The sequence below is a fragment of the Chelonoidis abingdonii genome, chromosome 4, assembly GCF_003597395.2.
Source record: "Chelonoidis abingdonii isolate Lonesome George chromosome 4, CheloAbing_2.0, whole genome shotgun sequence".
Classification (NCBI taxonomy): domain Eukaryota; kingdom Metazoa; phylum Chordata; order Testudines; family Testudinidae; genus Chelonoidis; species Chelonoidis abingdonii.
The window spans coordinates 91,522,436-91,539,507 of NC_133772.1; the positions used below are offsets into that span (position 1 = coordinate 91,522,436).

General features: G+C 45.2%; 1 protein-coding gene across 1 annotated transcript; it reads right to left on the reverse strand.

Annotated features, from left to right (window-relative positions):
• Positions 1 to 252: 252 nt before the first annotated feature.
• On the reverse strand, positions 253 to 14,712 carry VPS18 (VPS18 core subunit of CORVET and HOPS complexes). The gene is made up of 6 exons (XM_032769062.2): positions 14,456 to 14,712; positions 14,127 to 14,362; positions 5,833 to 5,974; positions 5,558 to 5,649; positions 2,874 to 4,744; positions 253 to 1,647 (listed from the first exon to the last, which is right to left on the reverse strand). Exons 2-6 carry the CDS (start codon positions 14,215 to 14,217, stop codon positions 919 to 921), a joined length of 2,925 nt encoding a protein of 974 aa, XP_032624953.1. The 5' UTR covers positions 14,218 to 14,362; positions 14,456 to 14,712; the 3' UTR covers positions 253 to 918.
• Positions 14,713 to 17,072: the final 2,360 nt, after the last annotated feature.

The following is a 17,072-nucleotide window of genomic DNA, read 5'->3' on the forward strand; positions in this document are numbered from 1 at the left end:
AACACTCAAATTACTATTAACAAGTATTATACTTGAACGGTACTGGAGCCAAAACACATAATTGTGCAGAATGTCCCAGTATGGGTATCCAGAATGGACTACAGTATAATGGCTGGAAACAAAGTGAAGAGATCCTACAGAAGATTCAACTGTATGGATCAAACCAAAAAACTTCTTGGAAAACTGTGGAGAAGACCACAACCCTGAAATTCCAGACACAGGGATTAAGATGCATCTTTTGAGACACTGCACTGCTTAAGAATCACATTTTTATGTTATTGTGCAGAACCATGCATTTGTGTAACAACAGATATTTGCAGACATACATGTAAATGCAAAGCTATTGCCTTCCTTTTACATTTCTGTCACTAAAGCTGGCTAAACAATCTCATTAGGAAGCAAACCAAAAGCAATTCCCAATTTGAAAGTGATGAATGAAAGTCTATGCCACCAAACACTCCTCACTGCTTCTTCTCATCACCCCAGTCTTCACCTGAATTAATACTATAAAATGGGGAAGCAGTCCAACTAAATGAGATCATTTTTCTGTTCCCAGTTTTCTCTAGGCAATGAGGCATTCTTGTCTCCATGCCAAAGGGTCTCATAAGAAGAGCTTCAAGAGGCAAGCTCAAGCTCACCTTCAGAGAGAAGCCAGAGGAAGTTCTGAGGCATTAGCAGAAATTAATCTTCCAATTCTTAGACAACCGTGACCATTTTCTCTCATAGTCCTCCAGGACTAACTCATTGCTTTCCAAATAACAGTACCCAGCTGCTCTCTCCTTAGAGCTCTATCGAATCCATTTGTTTTCAGATTTCTAGAGACTAATTCCTAATATGCACGTTTCACAGGCAGTGGACATGACCTATGGCTCAAAAGTTGTGTGTTCATGTGCAGCCTCAAATAATAACTGTGCGACCCTACAGCCAACTCTGCCTCTCCTCTTCATACTTTTGTGGGTCAATGAAAGGCTTGTCAATAGACCGGATCATCAGCTCCCCACAGTACACACATTCAGCTGCCACAATATCATCGATGTCTGCCTTGATCTGTTCCCGACTCTGCTGTCCCTTCCCCAAGCTAGTGGCATCTGTGTCCTTGGGACGATGATGGGCTTTGGAGGGCTGGCTTGTGGCTCCCAGCTTCTTCTGAAGGTCTTCTAGCTTAGCTTGCTTGTAGGCAGGCAGGTTTGGAAAAACTGCCTGGAACAGACAGTCATAGTGGAACATGTGGCCACAAAGGAAAAGGTAGAAAGGGCGGTTTAGGAGTGGAAAGTCACAGGCTGCACACTTTTCCTGAGGCTCCACAGAGCCATATTTGTTTCTCATCTCCTGGATGTCCTCCCGGATTCTCTTGGCACTCTGTGTAGCTTCCTCCATCTCTCTCTTCAGCTCCTCGATGTGTCTGTTGTAGTCCTCCAGAGAGTTGCAAATAGCCTCCTTGAAATGGTCAATGGTGACAAAGTCGGGGAAGAAGGGCAGGACATCTTCAATCTTTAATAGGTTGCAGCTAGAAAGGCAAGCCATGGCCTTCTTGACGTCCTTCTCTTCCTGGACCACGTGGCGAGCAATTTTCAACCAGAGCTTCTTCCGGAGTTCCTCATCCTCTTCAGGGAGGTCTGCACAGGACTTTGCTAGATCTACATCCACCTGAAAATTGAACAGAACAGTAAGGAAACAAAATTACAATTTCCTCTTCACTTCTCTCTCCGTCATGAGAGCCCACTACCAACAGAGGAAAGACACTGGTAAGAGAGCTCTCCATTATGTCAGTTATAACTACAGCTCTATAGTTGACGTGCCCACTTGGCTGTTTGTATGTCAGCCACATCCTCCCTCCATGCCCCCTCCCCCCCCAGAGACATTCATTCCCAACACAAAAAGTGTGCATAGTAATTCTGGATCACTGAAGAGTGATCTGAAGAGTCATTAGGGTCCAGGAACACAACAGGAAGATCTAGCTCTCCAAAGCCACTAATGACCTTCGACCGCCAAGGTTGACAACAATGAATTAAGTATCCACCCTCATACAGCAGGCACAATTACAATTTTTGACCTTCACTGGGCTAAAGCATTTATCTCCTCTACGGTATTCTCTGTACTCAGAACCTAGGATTCTGCAAATATTGTGATGAACTAAACACAGTAAATGTCAGCATTTTAAATTGTACACACTGCACTGTCACCATTCAGAACCTGACTAAGCTACCTCTACACTAATTTAAACTTTCTACAAGATGACCAACAGGGATAAATTCATTTTAAGTTTTTCCTTGCATTTTTTTTTTTTTTTAAATCAGGAGATTAAGAATAGGGTGGGATCCTCAGGTCAGCAGAGCTGGTTATCAACAAGCAGAGTACCACAGAGCAGGGACTGCATTAACAGAAACCATATCCCCCACCACAGTCTCTTTCACTCTCCTAAGATTATGGTCTGTGAAATTCAGATGTCCATTGTGGGTATCTGGCTCTGGCTCAGGCAAAGGAACTGTTTAATTGTGGTGTAGACATTTGGAATCGGGCTGCAAGCTGGAGCTCTGGGACCCTTCCACCTCACAGGTTCCTAGAGTCTGGGATCTAGCCCGAGCCCAAACATCTACACCACCATGAAACAGTCCCTTAGCATGGGCCAGAGCCAGCTGGCACAGACCAGATGATTTTTAATTGCAGTGTAAACATACCCTGATAGTTCTGAGCTTCCACTATTGCTTTAAGTTAATATGGTGACAGACATTTCTTCCTATCTTGAGGCCTTTATAACCCTTTAAACACACTAGCCACCCTTCTCACCCCTTCCCTTAAAGAAGGGAAAAGCTCTCCACTACTGGACCTTCAAGAACAAACGAACTAAGAGTACGAAACGTAGTAGCACACACCTGCAGAGCTAGATCCACTGCTTCCTCATATAACTCCATCACTTTGTAAACATGGACACAGGCTCGGTGGTGTCCATGCTCTGCACACAGCCGAAGCGCATACTTCAGGTCATAGTGGATCCTGTTAGGGTTGGTTCCTGCTTGTTCGAGGTATGATAGCAGCGAGTCTGGCCGACACAAAGCATAGAGAGACAACAGGTAGTTGTGAATGGCTTGCTCTGTTTCCTCCAGCTCACACACACAGAATTCCATGTATCGAATAGCTTCACTGATCTGTTGGGTGCTCCCACTTTGGCTGTAGTTGACGAGGGCAGGTATGAGCTTCCTGGCATCCAGTTTCGTGCCCATAGAGATCCAAGCATCAACCACCTTCTTGGGGATGTGCTGGATCAGAACGGGAGAGAACTTGTAAAAGAGTTTCTCATCTCTGTGTCTGGTAAGGACATTTAGGGCTTCATCATAGTCATCATGCTGGCAGTGATGGGCTACCACTCTCTCATAATCCTGCATAATAACTGAAAAATAGACCATGTGTTCCGTGTCCCCATGGCTTGCTAGCAACTCATAGATGGATGCTCGGTTATTGAACAGGCACTCTTTGTTTCTAGGGCTGCTCAAGAAGCTGCAGAACTTCTCCCGAGTCTCATCACAGAGACTCCTTTTCGAGGTGTCCCCTTCCAGAGCACCTAGCCGATTCAAGTAGAGTTCTGTTAACCAGGTGGTCAGCAAAGTTGTCTGGGTCTTTTCAGAGGACTTTAAGCTGGCCAGTTTCTTGAGCAGAAACTCCATCAATGCCTCCTCCTGCTTGGCTTCAATGAACTTAAGGGCAATCTCTTCAAAGTAGTTCTGGGTCAGTGCATAGCACTTGGCACTATCTAGGTACCTCTTGTTTTGGAAGGAGTGTTCTGCCTCTCTTGCCAACACAATATCCAGGCACTCAGGACGGTCTTTGCAGTACTCTTTGGCCAGATCAAACTTGTTAACGTTCATGTACATCTTCCACACGTCTCTGGACTCCCGTTGTACGTGGTAGCGGAATACAACTTTCTCTGTGTGGATCCAGATCTGCCCAACTGTGGGATCTTTGATCATGCGCTTCAACGAGCCAAACTTCTCCAAGAACAAGTCTTGGAAGACAACCTGCCCATTCAGAGTGCACACAGCCTTCACTCTGTCAGGTAATAGCAGCAGGAAGTGGAACTGGGTGAGCACTATGGAGATCGGCTTGTTAGCTGCCACGTCTACATCAGAGGGATACTCCCAGACCCGTTCATCGCTCAGAATAGAGTCGGGCCGTCCATAGTCCAATGTACCATACAAGACACCATTTCCCATCATCCAGGCAAAGGAGCGTGGGGAGGAGCGTAGCTTTGGTGTGTAAAATGCTATTTCGCTGTACCCAAAGCTGGCTGGGAACTCTCGGAAGCTGGGCAAGTGGTCTGCATGCATGCCAAACATGAAGCCAAAGCCCTGCTGCTCTGTCCCCTCAGGCACTTTGCCAACAAACTGGAAGAGTCTCTTACTAGTAGTGGCAATGATAAAACATTTCCCGTCGAGCCCTCGCTCTATTTCCAGACAGCAGACTTGGGTCGGCCCTGCCTCCTCCTCTAAGGAATAGACCAGTCGGAAATACTGGTCCGGATTAGTGCTGAAGAGACTTCCCTCGCTGACAGAGATCTCAGCCTCGTATATTTGGCCCTGGGCTGTCCCCACCAGGATAGGACCAGTGTTAGTCTCTGAACCGAGAAACTTGTTCCAGCCCACACTTTCAATCAAGTGACCTTTCCAGCGGGAAAGTGTCCGCACCTTTTGAGCACTTCTGTTCAAATACAGGCATTCACTAGTGTTCAGTGCAATCACAAGGTGAGATCCTGCAAAGGCATATAGCAAGTGAGAGATGATTAATGGGTGCAGGGTTAAAGGAACAGTGAACACCACAACCCAGGCAGCACCGCTACTACAAAGCGAGATTTCAGTGTTTTGTCTAACATGACTCTAAGAACAACCAGAAGTCAAGTTCCTAGAGTTCCCCCAGAAATTTGAATTCTTAAGAACCTGGGGATTGCCCTAATGGATGAGATCAGTGGTCCATTTAGCCTAGTATCACAACTGACAGTGACCCCACATACTTCAAAGGAAGGTGCAAGAAACCCTATACGAACAACTCTGGAATAAATGGCCCATAGAAAGTCCTGGCTGCTAATTGTTGTCATTAGGTTTTACATTTAATAAATGTTTCATCCCTGCTAGAGTTAACTGTGGATATTATAATTATAATCCTTTTTAGAATTCTGCTAAGCTCCTGACCTCCCAAGGCCAAAGGAGGCAATGGGCTCCAAAAATTAGATGTACATCATGTAATGAGAATTTTTTTACCAATTGTAATAAGCTAGCTCAAATCAGCCACATCTGTCAGTGAAGAACTTGGACAGTGGTTCAAATTCACCAAAATGTAAGGGGTGAGGCACAGTACTCTTCCTCTAACACTTGAGTATTAAATAGGCAGAGTCCCTGGTCAATAATTAGGTAGACTGAATTCATTCCCCAGGTGAACCACGTACTCCTTCCACACACAGAATAGAAACTGGAAGTCTTCCTTAAATAAATGCTTGTTTAGCACAATTATTGCATTTGTTATAAAGATTAAACAGCATTTTGCAATTTCCCCTACACCATCACCTCACCTGTGTGGTCCAAAAACATCCTGTAGACTCTGGCTTCATCCTTGCGTCCCAGCTCTACTTGATTAGGTTCATCTGCCTTGCCAAGATCAATCCTGCATGGAGGAATGATAAAGCAAGTTACCAAGAGGCAGGAGGAGCCCATGTAACTGCGGAAACAAAATTGTACCTTTTTCTTTTACAAAAGACCATGAATCTGCACCTAGTTTAGAGACAGGCTTTCCAAGCAACCCAAAAACAGGCTGTGAAGGCTTCAAGTCTTAAATAGTATGAGTTACCTGAAAAGGGTGTCTCTGCCAAGGCTCATACAGAGCTGGTTACAGGAGACCACAAGGCTGTTAATTTTCTCTGGAGGAGTGAAATCAATCCTTTGCTTGTTAAATATTGGAGTCTCCTTCTCCAGCCGAGCATTCACATACCCTAGGAAAAGTAAAAATACAAAAGTAGTTCAGAAAAAGAGAGACACCACCACAATGTAACCTAAAACAGGGAGCAGAAACAGGGAGGGCTACAGGAAAGTGAAGCGCTCCAGGATGTGGAATCATGGAGAGTAACATCTATTCTTTTCCCCAGGTGTATGTTTGAAGCTACAGTACAAATCTATTTGCCCATTCTGCCACAGTGCAGCAATTTGTCACATGGCACTAACTTGAAAATAAATAGACACAGCAAACCTTAAAGACTCTGGAAAAAACTGCACATTACAGTTACATTACAACTTCATAAAAAGGTGATGAAGAAGATGACATAGGAAAACAAATGGTCAACTATTGGAAAATCAGGTTATTCGTTAAAACACTGAAAAGTGGGCATGGTGCTGTACAAGATGCTAACATAGATGGTACCTGTGCTTTAGAGCACTTACAGTCTAATGAAAGAGTCAGAAATTAGAGGTGGCATTAGTTTAAAGTGTTTCATTTGGGGAGGATAAAAATTAATTTATCTTATTCAGTCTCGGATCCATGACACAAAAAAAGGCAGAAATTGAGATTATTCAAAAGATTAAAGATTTCCATAAAATTAATCATTTAATTGCCATAAAACAATTTAAGATCAGTGACTGCAGGCAATACAGCTGGAAGTCACAGCTAGATCAGTAAAAAAGTTTCAGAATACTTCTATAATGTTGTACATCCACAAAGCTCAACCACTTGATAAAGATGAAAAAGTACTGTTACTCCAATTTTACATTTGGGAGAAACTGAATCATGGGGCTCAGTGAATTAACTGAAGTCGCACAGCTTGCTGAGACTAGTACTCAAATCTGGTGAGTACCAGAATCAGTGCCCTAAACATGAAGCCACAACGCTACCCAACAAAAGCCAAAACTAGGTAGAACTGGCTTCCAATTTCATTACAAACTGAAAACTTAAGCCAGTGTCATCCAGTTCTGGAACTTTGGGCAAATCTGGATTGAATTTCAAGCAAGGCTAGGACAAATTAAGACTTGGGGTTTAAACCTGGCAAATGTGGTCATTTTGTCAGAGCTGCCCTCTGCATTTTAGGTCTGCTGAAGCCTGAAACTCAAAGTGAAACTCAGATGCGTGTGAACTGAAACTGGGAGTTAGAGGGGGAGTAGAAACCAATGACTTTCATATTGTTCTAGTCACAAGCTGATCTAAACTAGAATCACCACCACCACACTTCAACTATTTTGCTTTAAAAGCTCCACTTACACACTAGGGGACCACCAACCTGGCTAGCTTGGGAGACACCAAATTTAGATGGTGGCAGATTACTAAACAGGGCGGTCTGGATAGGGAGTGGGAGGAGAGAGTTTTACATAAGCAGCATGACAACATATTCTGCTACAGAAACTGGTTCAGAACAGGCTTATAGTTTTGTTTTCGTTCATAAAAGCTTTTCAAGTTTTAAAGCAGGTGCAGTGACCTCAAGAGAAGGCCAAGTACTAAGATAGTGAAGGGAGGAGGGTGAAGGACTAGCCAGGACAGGGGGATGGGAAATGTCTACATTAAGATAGGCAGGCTTTTAACACCACAAAGCAGGGTGGAAGAGTGGGATGACTGGTTTCATTTTTCTGAAGCTGGACAGGGGTCAGCTTTCAGAAGCTTAGGACAACCTAGAAGCACACAGTTTCCATGCCTAAATTAGGAGAGCAGCATTCAGAAGCTGCCCATGGTGGATGGACTCTAGCCAAAATCCACAGAGGAATTCAACTCTGCCACTGAACTGTAAAATAATGTGATAGTCACATGCAATAAAACATGAATGATACTCATTAGTAAAATCCAGGGGAAATACCTATGTCAACAAAAATATTGTATAAAAAAGCTCTCTCCATATCAGTCCTGTGATACAAGTTTTTCCTCTGCCATGCCCCCACAGGACACAATGTAACCCCTTGACCAAGAATGTTGCATCATTCCTCTAACAGAATGACCAGGCCACCTCAGGCTAGACAACAAGAAAGGACTGGTCATTTCTGGTTCCTTTCCTAGGTTAAATTTACACTGGCCTCCCTCCACAGATGGAAAACCACTGGCTCCACAGGGATTTCTAGGACAGTTATAGCCATGTAATGAAGGTAGCCTGGGAAAATCTTCACTTGCAAAGGATTTACAAGGTACACAAGATTACTCCTGGGGGAATTCTGCACCACTGTGCATGTGCAGAATTCATATTCCCTGCAGATTTCTTTTTCCTCCGCAGAAAATACATTCTGAAGGAGAGGTACTGCAGCTATGCCTTTCACCCACCAGGAGCTGCTGTGGTGCCAAAACATAGGGCAGCTGCTCACCAGCCGTAACAACCCATAGAGAGGACAGCCTGCATTCCTCACAGCGTCCTGCCCACAGACAGGTGAGAATGCACATATTGGGGGGAAAAGAGAGCAGGGCACATGGGGCTGCTGGGGGTCACAGACTGGGATTCAGAAAGGCTAGTGGAAGGATGGGGGCTGAATAGGAGTGGGGGTACAGGGCCACATGGGGACAGGGGGATGGGGGAGGGAGTGCATGGATACACGGGGACGGGGCAGATGAGCCTGACTGAATGGGAGAGGCTAGGGTCAGCTATGGTCTGTATGAGTGAGAGCCTGTCAAAAAAAATAATTCCTGAATTTTTTTTCATTGTCTGTATTGTTAGACAATACTTGCTGACAGGTATTTTTAAATAAGTTACCACAATAATTGATGCTGGCATGATTATAGTGTGTTATTCTGACAAATAAAATATGCAGAATTTTAAAATATTGTGTGCAGAATTTGTATCTTTTTGGCACAGAATTCCCTCAGGAGTAAAAGACAGAACATGGCTGTTGGAAACCAAGGCCACTGGCAGAAGCAGCAAAACAGCATGGCATAAAATTAAAAACACAGTGTAAGAGGAGGGTTAGAAAACCATTCGATTGGCAGGATAGGATTCTGTGGTCAGCCTAGCACTGTAGAGGCCGCAAATGCTCTACTGCCATGTGGGAGGGAGCAGAGTTTAGGCCTAGAGCTCTGTAGGCTAGCAGGGGCGTGGAACAGCACAGGGAAAGCACAAGCAGCCCCTATAGCCTTGTCCCTATGCTGTTTTCAGCAACTCTCCCACTACGGTCTAGCACCAGCATAGCCCAGTTATAGCACTGGTGTAGATGGACTGTCAGCATTTATCACTGCATCGTCTAGACCTGCTGCAAGCACAGTCAAATGACATGGAGACAAAAGTGCTGGCACCTTTTCTACCATTGCTCTGCCCCGGTTGCTGCACTGATGCTAGGTCAATAATGGCACATTCAAAAAATAGCAAGCTTAGAGATAGTCGAAGTGTGTGCATTGGAAGAGATGGGAAATAACTTCATGCTAATTATGCAACACCCCTTTTGGGTAGCACTTCATTACGCCTTTGTCTATACATTGTTTGACCATCCATTTACATGAGTCAGCACCCCCCGCTGCTGTGGGCACTTATTTCAGGCTGAGTGCCCTATTTTGGTTGTGATTAAGTCAGTGAGGAACTGATATAAGCAAAATTGAACAAGGACCCTTATCCTGAATAAGAGGGCTCATAACTAGTGGTCATACTGATTCTAGTTAAATCGGTGCTCAAATTGCACGTAGACCATGTAGGGTTGCCAACTTTCAGGAGTGGAGTTTCACTCTGATGGGAAAGTGATACAGACACCCATCACTGCAAAACAAACACATGGAATGGAGGACGATCAAGGCACAAGAATCAAGCCATTAAAATGAGATCTCTAAATCACATTAATTTAGAGTCAAGAGAGCCAGAAAAAAGTTAATTGCCCACTCAGGAAAAAATAAGGTTGTCTCAGTCAGATGACCAATGAAAATCTAACTCAGTAAAGAAAGGGACAGCTTAGCTTTTGGATGGAAGGTTTTACTGATTTAAAAGCTGTTTCATTTAAATGTATGCATGTATTTTGGATTCCTTGAGAGATTACCTGTAACAATGCAGTTAGTTGTATGTGCACTTCAGTCATTAATTTGAGATTTTTAATAAGTGATCTTCACCAGAAGGGGAGAAAGGCACTTTTTCAGCCTCTGTTCCTCTACACAAAAAGCTTGGGTAGGATTCAATTGGTTTTATTCCATCATATGTAGTTTTTCCTGACTTGAGAACTAGTTTTGGTTTGGAGTCTCATATTCCAAGCCCATGCCTCTGCATTCCTCTCACATGTGCACAAAAACACTTTTTAAAATGCACTTTACCTATCTGGGTTTAGGATTATAAATGTTGCACCTTCATTCAGATTTCTGGGTGAACCTGCTTTCTTTCTACCTCTCAGAGGCTGAAACATCTGGAGAAAGACAATGAAATAAGATCAAAAGACCTGGCTGGAGTTGGTAGTGGAGTAAGGCAGGCCATTTCATGTTGGGACTTGCAGAACCTGCAGTTTGCACTTCAGCCATCCCCAGCCTTTGCTCTTTTGGGATCTACATCTTTCTGAAATAGCATCAGTAAAAGCACAGCAGTTTGGCACCACTTCAACCAGCTCAACACCTCCCAAAATGTCAGGTACAATGTTATGGTTTGCTCTTATGTGGATGTGCTCTACATAAAGCTATTACTTTATTTAGTTCCCCAAACCAAGCTGTTTAGACTTCAGATCTGTCTGCAACTGCAGCCAATCAATTCACTTTCAAATCATGCTCAAAGTTACAACTAGAACCCTGAAGGGACATCCACAGATTTTAAAATGGTGATCAACATGGCTGCATCTCAACTACACCTGCAGTTAAACATGGTTCAGCTGCCCCCTTTGCTGACATCCATTTGTCAGCAACAGGTACATTTTTAGTGAAGACAGTCTATGACAGGGGTGGACAAACTACGGCCCACAGGCCAGATCCGGCCCCTCAGGGCTTTGGATCTGGCCCACGGGATTGCCCCCCATGGCACTGTGGGCCCGTGCCGCTCTCAGAAGCGGTCGGCACCACATCCCTAAAGCCCCCAGGCAGGGGGGCAGAGGGCTCCGTGTGTTTCCCTTGCCTCCAGGCACTGCCCCCTGCAGCTCCCATTGGCCAGGAACGGGGAACCATGGCTAATGGGGACTTCGAGGGAGGTACCTGGACTTGCGGCAAGGGAAAAGCACATGGAGCCCTCCGCCCCCCTCGTCCCCCAGGGGCCACAGCGCTTCCTGGAGTGGCACAGGGCCGGGGACAGGGCAAGCATGCAAGTAGCCTGCCCTGGCGCATGCCGCTGCCACCCCAGAGCTGCTTTACGTAAATGGCACCAGGCCAGAGCCCGAACCCCTCCTGCCCCCTGTCCCCCAACTCCCTGCCCTAAGCCCCCTGCCTGCACCTCGCATCCCTCCTGCACCCCAACTCCCTGCCCTGAGCTCCCTCGTACACCCCGCACCCCAACCCCTTGCCCTGAGCTCCCTGCTACACCCTCCACCCCTGTGCACTACAACCCCCTGCCCCGGCCCTGCATACAATTTCCCCACCCAGATGTGGCCCTCACCACAAAAAGTTTGCCCACCCCTGGTCTATGATAACTGAAAAACTACTAAAGAGATGATATTGCAGGAGTCAAGAGTGAAAGAAGAGAAACAGGTAAGGAAAGGAATTGTCTCTTAAAACCATTCTGTTTTCATTAACTTCCAATTAGCACCAAAATAATTAACATTTAGGGTAGGGGGAACCTCTGTTAGAGATTCAGAACCCTGACTTCAATTAAACTTAACCAAATAAAGGTCACAAGCCGTATTTTAAGAAATATGAGCTTCAGTGTATGGACTATGTTTAATTTGTTCTCTCTGTTTATCCCAGATGATACTCAAAACCTTTTAAGAGATTAGAATTTAACTAACATGGGGTGCCAGTCAGAGATACTTTCAGAAGCTTATGCCTATAGATTTTTAACTGAACAAAGAGATGCCAACTTCGCAGAGTGGCCTGCACTGAAATGGCAATGCTAGATAGAACGTAGTCCTTTTAAAGCTAACTAGATCTCATATCTAATTCAACCTTATATAGTGGCAGTAGGGGAAACCACACGTGAAACTCAAGATTCACAAGTTTGATTAATAGGGGATGTACTATATAATTGCCCCTCTAGCTAGCTAGCTACTCATTCATATTGCGTAGCTGGCATAACCCATCACATAATTATTGTATATTACATTACACAGGTGGACATACATAATGTAGGTGCCAGCACTTCACAAATCATGGGATAAAGTTTCAAACCCACACATTGCTTTCATACCACACTTCTGAAGTGGTAACCATTCTAATATGAAATCAGCCTGTGTGAGTTACACAGCCATTATACACCTGATGGAAACTATGTTGTCTGCATCCAGTATACTGGTAAGTTTCCCTGGGCTAGGCAACTAACATGATGTCACTAAGCATCATACACACAAAATGTTTAATAGTTTCTACAGTCACTCAAGTTCCCCAAAAAAGAAAGGACCAAAAAGACTAAGAAACTGATTAAAAAACAAAATCAAGAAGTAAGTGGCACAGACAGGAGGCCTCCTGTGAGACACTACTGCCACAAATTTGGATTGACAAATGGAGAAGCAGTGGTTAGAGGTCACCCCAAGCTCATAACTTTAAAACCATTTCACATTCTCTCTTTTGCCACCTACAAAAGTGCATTAATACAGCACAGTGGTATTTTAGGATTAAGTCATTTCCCACCTCACAGAATAATTTCACTCTAAATAAAGGTTCTCTATAGTCAGAATTTCAATTGCAATGAAGCAATTTGGGACTGGCATCCTTCTTCCTCAAACAGTTTCACTCTATAACCAAGTTCAAGCTAAGCTCTAAACATAGGGCCCTACCAAATTCATGGCCATGTAAAACGCTTCACAGACCACAAAATCTGGTCTCCCTCTATGAAATCTGGTCTTTTTTGTGCTTTTACCCTATATTATACAGATTTCACAGGGGAGTCCAGTGTTCCTCAAATTAAGGGTCCTGACCCAAAAGGGAGTTGTAGGGGGTCATAAGGTTATTTTAGGGGGGTCACAGTCTCACCACCCTTACTTCTGCACTGCCTTTAGCTGGAAAGCAGTGGCTTTTGGCCAGGCGTCAAGCTCTGAATGGGGTGCCCTGCAAGCACCCACACAGAAGTAAGGGTGGCAATGCCATACCACGCCATGCCGCCCTTACTTCTGCGCTGCTGCTGGCTCTGCCTTTAGAGCTGGGCTCCCAGCCAGCAGCTGTCGCTCTCTGGCCATCCAGCTCTGAAGGCAGTGCCACCGCCAGCAGCAGCACAGAAGTAAGGGTAGCAATGCCACAACCCGCCCTACAATAACCTTCTGACACACACACACACACCCGCCTCCTTTTTGGGTCAGGACCTCTACAATTACAATACAGTGAAATTTCAGATTTACTTATCTGAGATCATAAAATTTGCAATTTTTAAAATCCTATGACTTCGAAATTGATCAAAATGGACTGTGAATTTGGTAGAGCGCTATCTATACACAATGGAGTATCTGAAAGAACCAATGTACTATAACATTGTGTTCACAGGTCAAGTACACAGATTGCATTTGTGATTACAAAAATACATCTGCTCATTTTCTGTACTTCAGGTATTAGCAAGGCTTCCATTTGCTAAACCTAATGTAAAATTAATTTCCTTGCAACTGCCTCAACATGTAGTATAATAGCAGATATCCAATGTGCACCCAGAAAGAGTCAGATCAGCATCACACGATGGAGTGCCCTCTTTACACTATAGCCTCTATCTTTGGTACTTATAGTGACAAATTAAGGCCCTAATTGTCCCCATATAGAGAAAACTTGGAAAGATGGGAACACTGAGAATTCATTCAAAGTACTGCATGATGATATTAATAATTTGCTTTTCTATAGTATCACCATAGAATCTGAAAACGCATTACAAACTAAGCCACACAACTATCCATGAGATATTATTACACCCATTTAACAAAAGGGAAACGGAGGCAAGGAGAGATTATTTACTCTCAGTGGCACAGGAAGCCACTGGCAGACTTGGGAACAGAACCCAAGTCTGACTCTGCAAACTATTTAACCAGTAAGATCTCAATGCATAGTGGTCCCGGAGCAGTTCTCATGCTCTGACCTGCATAAATGATCAAGTGGACCCAGCCCCTTACCAGAGTGCGGGATGCCCACGTTGGCGCGGCTCTGCTGCAGAGAGGCTGAGCGGGACAGCGAATCTTCGTACTCGTCCAGGATGGAGGCCATGGCTGCAGCTGCCGCCCCCTCACCAGCCGGTCCCGGGGCCCCGCCACCCACTGTGCTCCCTGACAGGAGACACCAGGCACCCCCTCAACTCATCCCGACACAGCTAAGGGGTTAGACACAACACCTCCCTGCAGCCCTCGCCCGCCTACAAACCGGGGCCGCAGCTTCCCTCCTGCAGCCCCCGCCCGCCGACAGACCGGGGCCGCAGCTTCCCCCCTGCAGCCTCCGCCCCGCCCGCCGACAGACCGGGGCCGCAACTCCCGTCCCTGCAGCCCCCGCCCCCCGACAGACCGGGGCCCCAACTCCCCTCCTGCCGCCCCCGCCCCCCGACAGACCGGGGCCCCAACTCCCCTCCTGCAGTAGGTCCCGGCGGCGGGAACTCCCCTTCCCTGTAACCGATCCCGCCCCTTCTGTCTCCCGTTTCTTCACTAGGAGCCCCCTCACTACGGCCCGGCTACTTCCGCAGCAGCTCAGCTGACCCGCCCCACGTGCCCTGAGCGCTTGCAGGCAGCCGTGCTTCCTGTTTCCGGGCTGCTGCGCGCGGGGCGGGGCGTGTTCCTCACGTGAACTAAGCGGGAGGTCTCGCGCCTGTATCTGGCTTAGCTCCGCCCCTCCTTGCGAGGCTCGTCCACCTAGTCGGGCTCAGGTGGGGCAGTTTCGCTCGTTCGCTCCAGGCCTTGTCCCTGTGCTCGCGCTTGTCACTGACAGTGCCGCCTAGGGAGCCACCGGCCGGCGGGCAGGGACTGCAGTACACGCTGTGTCAGCCAATCGCCGATACCGCCTTCAGCTTGGATGTGCGTCCCCAGGCTAGCCCGGCCAACTGCCTGGAGGGAGGGTCTCATCCCACTCTTTCATACTGGGAGGCTGGGGTGACCAGGTGTCCTGATTTTATAGGGACAGTCTTGCTATTTGGGGGTGTGTCTTGCACAGGTGCCTATTACACCATCACCAGCACCACCTGCTGTCCTGACTTGCTGTCTGGTAACCCTAAGGGGAACAGGTCCTGCGTGTTGCCTAAAGACAGAGCAATCCCACACTGGATCGAATGTTAGCGCTCAGGAGTTCTCCGGCAGTGTTTCTCAACGGGTGGGCAGCGGCCCTGAGGCAGGGGGCTCATATAAGGCAGTTAAGGGTTGTGTGTCCTGGAAAACTGTAAAAATCTAAAGCAAACTCTTAGGCTTGCTCCCTGATTCCCAGTGTGCTTCAAGTCAAGTGTTCTCTGTTGACTCCTAAAAATATACACATAATTATATAAGCTTATAATTGATACATTTTTTACTCTTACTGTATAGTAAATATAAAAGAGTCACAAACGTTTTTTTCAAATATAGAGTTACCAGATTGAAAAGGTTGAGAAACATTGACCTGTCCAATGCCACCTTAGCCAATAAGAAAATCCTTTTTAATGTAAAGGGCTCTGTTCTGATTAGGCATGGCGGGTGAGGTAGTATCTTTGGCTACATCTACACTACAGGATAAATTCAAATTAGCTTAAACCGATTTTATAAAACAGATATTATAAAGTCGATTGTGTGCATCCACACTAGGCACATTAATTTGGTGGTGCGCGCGTCCATGGTCCAAGGCTAGCATCGATTTCTGGAGCGGTGCACTGTGGGTAGCTACTGTAAAATAATGAGGCCAATAACGTCGATTTGCGTCCACACTAACCCTAATCCGATATAGTAATATCGATTTTAGCGTTACTCCTCTCGTTTTGTAGGAGTACAGAAATCAATTTAAAGAGCCCTTTAAATCGATATAAAGAGCAATGTAGTGTGGACGGGTGCAGCGTTAAATCGATTTAACGCTGTTACAATCGGTTTAACAGCGTAGTGTAGATCAGGCCTTCTATTGGACCAACTTCTGTTGGTGAAAGAGACATGCTTTCCAGCTTATACAGACTTCTTCCAGTTCCATTCTGTTCTGATGGTAAATTGCAGTCCAAGTGGATTAATACAACTCATTATTTTAGATGTTTTTCTCCTTTCTGGACCCATGACTTAATTTTAGCATTAAAAGCTGAGTTTAAAAATACCAACCATCTTCTACAATATGTTATGATAGTAACTTAGAGATGGGCCCATACTTGAACCTCATAGCAAACCCCATGAGGTTTCATCATTGTGGGGTGTTTGGATTTCAGTGCCTAAATCCAAATCCCTATTCATGGTGTTTTGGTTCTTGATCAGACCCAAACTAGAAGAGGTCTATTTTCTTATTTTGGTTTGGTAGACAATGGCTGAATTTGTGAGATTACGGTCATTTTGGGCTGAAATCTCATGAGATCTGTTTGATTTCAGTGCTGTTAAATTGGAAGCCAGACCTTAGCCTGGATTTGAAATGAAACTTCAGCCTAAACCTAATCCAGATTCTGAACTGAACATCTGTTAGCCCATCTGTTATTCCACCTCCAATGCTTATTCAATTTACTTACAAATGTTTTAAATAATTATAGTGCTAAATTCATGAACTCAAGGTTTACAGACAGGAGTTGTTTTTAAGTTGGTAAAAGCATGCAATGCATTTTTCAGTTCTTTTGGGTGTCTAGGAGTTTGTAGACAATTAGGTGACTCATTTTTGCAGGGTTTTGCCAAAAAACAAAAAAAGAGAAAAGAAAACAAAAACATAAGCTTTCTCCAGCAGGTGGCAACATGCACCTGAACAATGAAGAACATACATCTTCACTGACACAGGACCATACTCATTTCTGGTGCAAGTTACATAAGGGATGAATTTGATCTCCAATCTTTGGCTTAAAAAAAAAGAGACTAGTAGGACTAATATCTATGCTTATTTTTGAGAGGCCTTTAAGAAAGCATTTTTGGAGAGAAATTTGTATTTCATTTTCATTT